Genomic DNA, 3,099 nt, shown 5'->3' with positions numbered 1-3,099 from the left:
GACTTTAGGTAGGGAAAGGAGACAGGCTGAAATTTAGATTGCATTACATTATTTTTCTCCTTCTTCTCACTTCCTATCTAACTCATTTTTCCCTAAGAAAAGTCATCTGCGGTAATGTCTTCTGTAGTCCAAGACAACCATTTTGAGTACTACAAGATTCTAGGTTCCCCTCAGTTAGTAGATGATGGATTTAATCCTAAGTAAATCTTGGGCTCAAATTCACATTCAGATTTCAATGCTGTCTGGCTGAATGGTCCTCAGCAAGTGAGTTAATCTCTGTGACTCAGTCGTGATATCTGTAAAATGGGGATAATAACAGAAGCTAACTTACTGTGTTGCTGTGAGGCTTTAGCACAATAATCCATGCAAAGAACTTAGTGTAGTACCTGGCACCTACAAAATGTTCAATAGAAAAAAGCTCAACACACTTCCTGTTCATTAGTGTGAAGAAAGTTGATGGAACAAAGGAAAACTCATCATTTTCACAGTAAGTATCCTTGACACTGTAGAAATGTTTCCACTTTGTTGGGGTTTTCAGAAAGTGCTAAGAGCCACTAAAAAATCAAACTTCCTTTTGATGAGGTATACATTCCTCAACGCACCAATTTTCTCAGAGCTACCTTTACATCCTTGTTCCTTAGGGTGTAAATAATAGGGTTGAGCGCAGGGGTAAGCACTGTATACAAAAGGGAAAGCAACTTCAGTAAGTCTTCATCCTGAGGCCCTGATGGAAAGCCATAGACAATGCCCAGTGTCCCATAATACAGACAGACCACTGTCAGATGGGAGGAACAAGTGGAGAAGGCCCTCTGCTTCCCTGTGATAGAAGGAATTCTCAGAATGGTGGAGATGATGCAAGTATAAGAAGCCAGATTTAGCAGGAAGGGGCCAAGGGCAAATAAAGAGGTGCATATAAAAGAGATAATCTCAGCTACTTGAGTATCAGTGCAGGCCAGTTTCATGATGGGCTTCAAATCACAGAAGAAGTGGTCAATCTCATTGGCAGCACAGAATGTTAACCGAAAAATGAAGACCATGAGAAGAATAGGTGCCACAAATCCAGCCACCCAAGAGGCACCAGCTAGCTGTAAGCAACCACAGTGGTCCATAATGGTGGAGTAATGCAACGGGTTACAGATGGCTATGTAGCGATCATAAGACATTACAGCCAGGAAGAAGCATTCTGTAGCCACCAAGGCAGCAAAAAAATAAAACTGGCAAGCACAGCCTGGGAAAGAAATAGGTACGTGAGCTGTTAGCAATGTCCTCAACATCGTGGGCTCAATGGTAGTGGTATAGCTAATCTCTAAGCAGGAGAAGTGGCCAAGAAAGAAATACATAGGGGTGTGCAGGGAGTGATCAGTTGACACCACAGTTAGGATTACAATGTTGCTTATGAGAGTCATCACATAGATGACCAGAAATACCCCGAAAAGAAGAAACTGAAGGCCATGGAGATCCCCCAAACCCAAAAGGATAAATTCTGAAACTTGAGTCATATTTTCTTCTTCTGTGCTGACCATGATTTGGATCTAAAAAAAAATATGAAGAATTACCATTGAGCAAATGCTATTTTTAGGAAAAAAAATCAAACTGCTAGAGATATCATACATATTGAGCGTAATTGGCTTCTTCCTGGATGCTCAGGATCCTTAATCTTAATTAACAAATTTGACCACAGTCCCCCGGGGGCCATTTGGAAAGTTAATCCATAACTTCAGTTACCTCACCTTATATAGAACGTATGAGACTTTGAGACTGTGACTATGACATATAAATATACACACTTTGCTGATATTTATTTTGAAAAAAATAGAGGGAAAATGTTCTATCTGTGGAAATCTTACGCTGGTTGTTCCTACAGCTACTAGTGGTTTTATCATCAGCACTGAATATTCTGACTCACCTATGTGTAATTTGTATAAGATCTATTATTAAAATCTATTTTTGTTTTAGAAATTCCATACCAATTAAATTATACCAATTGAATTTCATCATGTCAAAAGATGTCTAATTCTTAAAACTTATTTTGATAGCAAGTTCTCTAAACATTAGTAGAGGAGGCATAGTGGAGTGAAAGTGAAATAGTGATGACAGGGAGATGATAGGAGAAAGAGACATACCTGAATTCAAATTCTAGCTCTGCCACTTAATGGCTGTGTGTCTTTGAGTAAGTCACTTCACTTATCTGACAGTCAGTTTCCTTGTCTATAGGATAACATATTAATTATGTGTAACATGTTTTGCACAATCACTGGTCCATATTAGACATTTAATACATTCATTCATCCATTCAACAATATTTATTGAATGCCTACTATGTGTCAAACTCTTTGAAAGTTGCCTGGAATAAAATCATGAAAAAGTCAAGATTTGTTTTACCAAATCAGGAATACTCTCTATGTCTCACAGAGTTAACATTTAGTGTGAGAGAAAGACTATAAACAAGGAAAGATACCCATAAAATAATCTTGAGTTGTTTACTATGAATTTAAAAAACAAGGACCCAAAATAAGAAATATGCTGTATATATGTGTGCTTGGGAGAGGGGTATTTTGGTTGGTGTCATCAAGAAAAGACTAAGAAAATGAGACCTAAAAATATGGGAAGGAAATAGTCATGCAGGAGTTGAGAGTGGGGATAAGAGAGAGTATGCAGGGCAGAGGGAACAGACTTTAAGGAGAAATGATTTCGAGTGTTTGAAAAACTGAACAAAAACAATATATGGTGGAAGGGGAGTTGGAGAGAGAGAGAGAAACAGAGAGAGACAAAAGCAGACAGAGATGAAGAAGAAAGACATAGGAAAAATAGGAAAGGGTCAGATCATTCAGGTCTTTGTAGGCCATGCTATCGAATGTAGATTTTAAATATGGTAGGATACAAAGTCAATATATAAAAATCAGTTGCATTTCTATACACTAACAATGAAATAGCAGAAAAAGAAATCAAGAATACAGTCCCATTTACAATTGTGACAGAAAGAATAAAATACCCAGAAATAAATTTAACGAAGGAGATAAAAGACCTGTACACTGAAATCTATAAAACATTGTTGAAAGAAATCAAAGAAAACACAAAGAAACAGAAAGATATTCTATG

The 3,099-nt window shown here is 37.4% G+C and overlaps 1 protein-coding gene across 1 annotated transcript; it reads right to left on the bottom strand.

Moving 5' to 3' along the window:
• Positions 1-593: 593 nt before the first annotated feature.
• On the bottom strand, positions 594-1,523 carry LOC124245576 (olfactory receptor 10A4-like). The gene has a single exon (XM_046673013.1). The coding sequence runs from the start codon at positions 1,521-1,523 to the stop codon at positions 594-596; it is 930 nt and encodes a 309-aa protein (XP_046528969.1).
• Positions 1,524-3,099: the final 1,576 nt, after the last annotated feature.

This window comes from Equus quagga, chromosome 10, assembly GCF_021613505.1.
Source record: "Equus quagga isolate Etosha38 chromosome 10, UCLA_HA_Equagga_1.0, whole genome shotgun sequence".
Classification (NCBI taxonomy): domain Eukaryota; kingdom Metazoa; phylum Chordata; class Mammalia; order Perissodactyla; family Equidae; genus Equus; species Equus quagga.
Note: the sequence above shows the minus strand (reverse complement) of the source record. Positions and strands in the feature narration are given on the sequence as shown.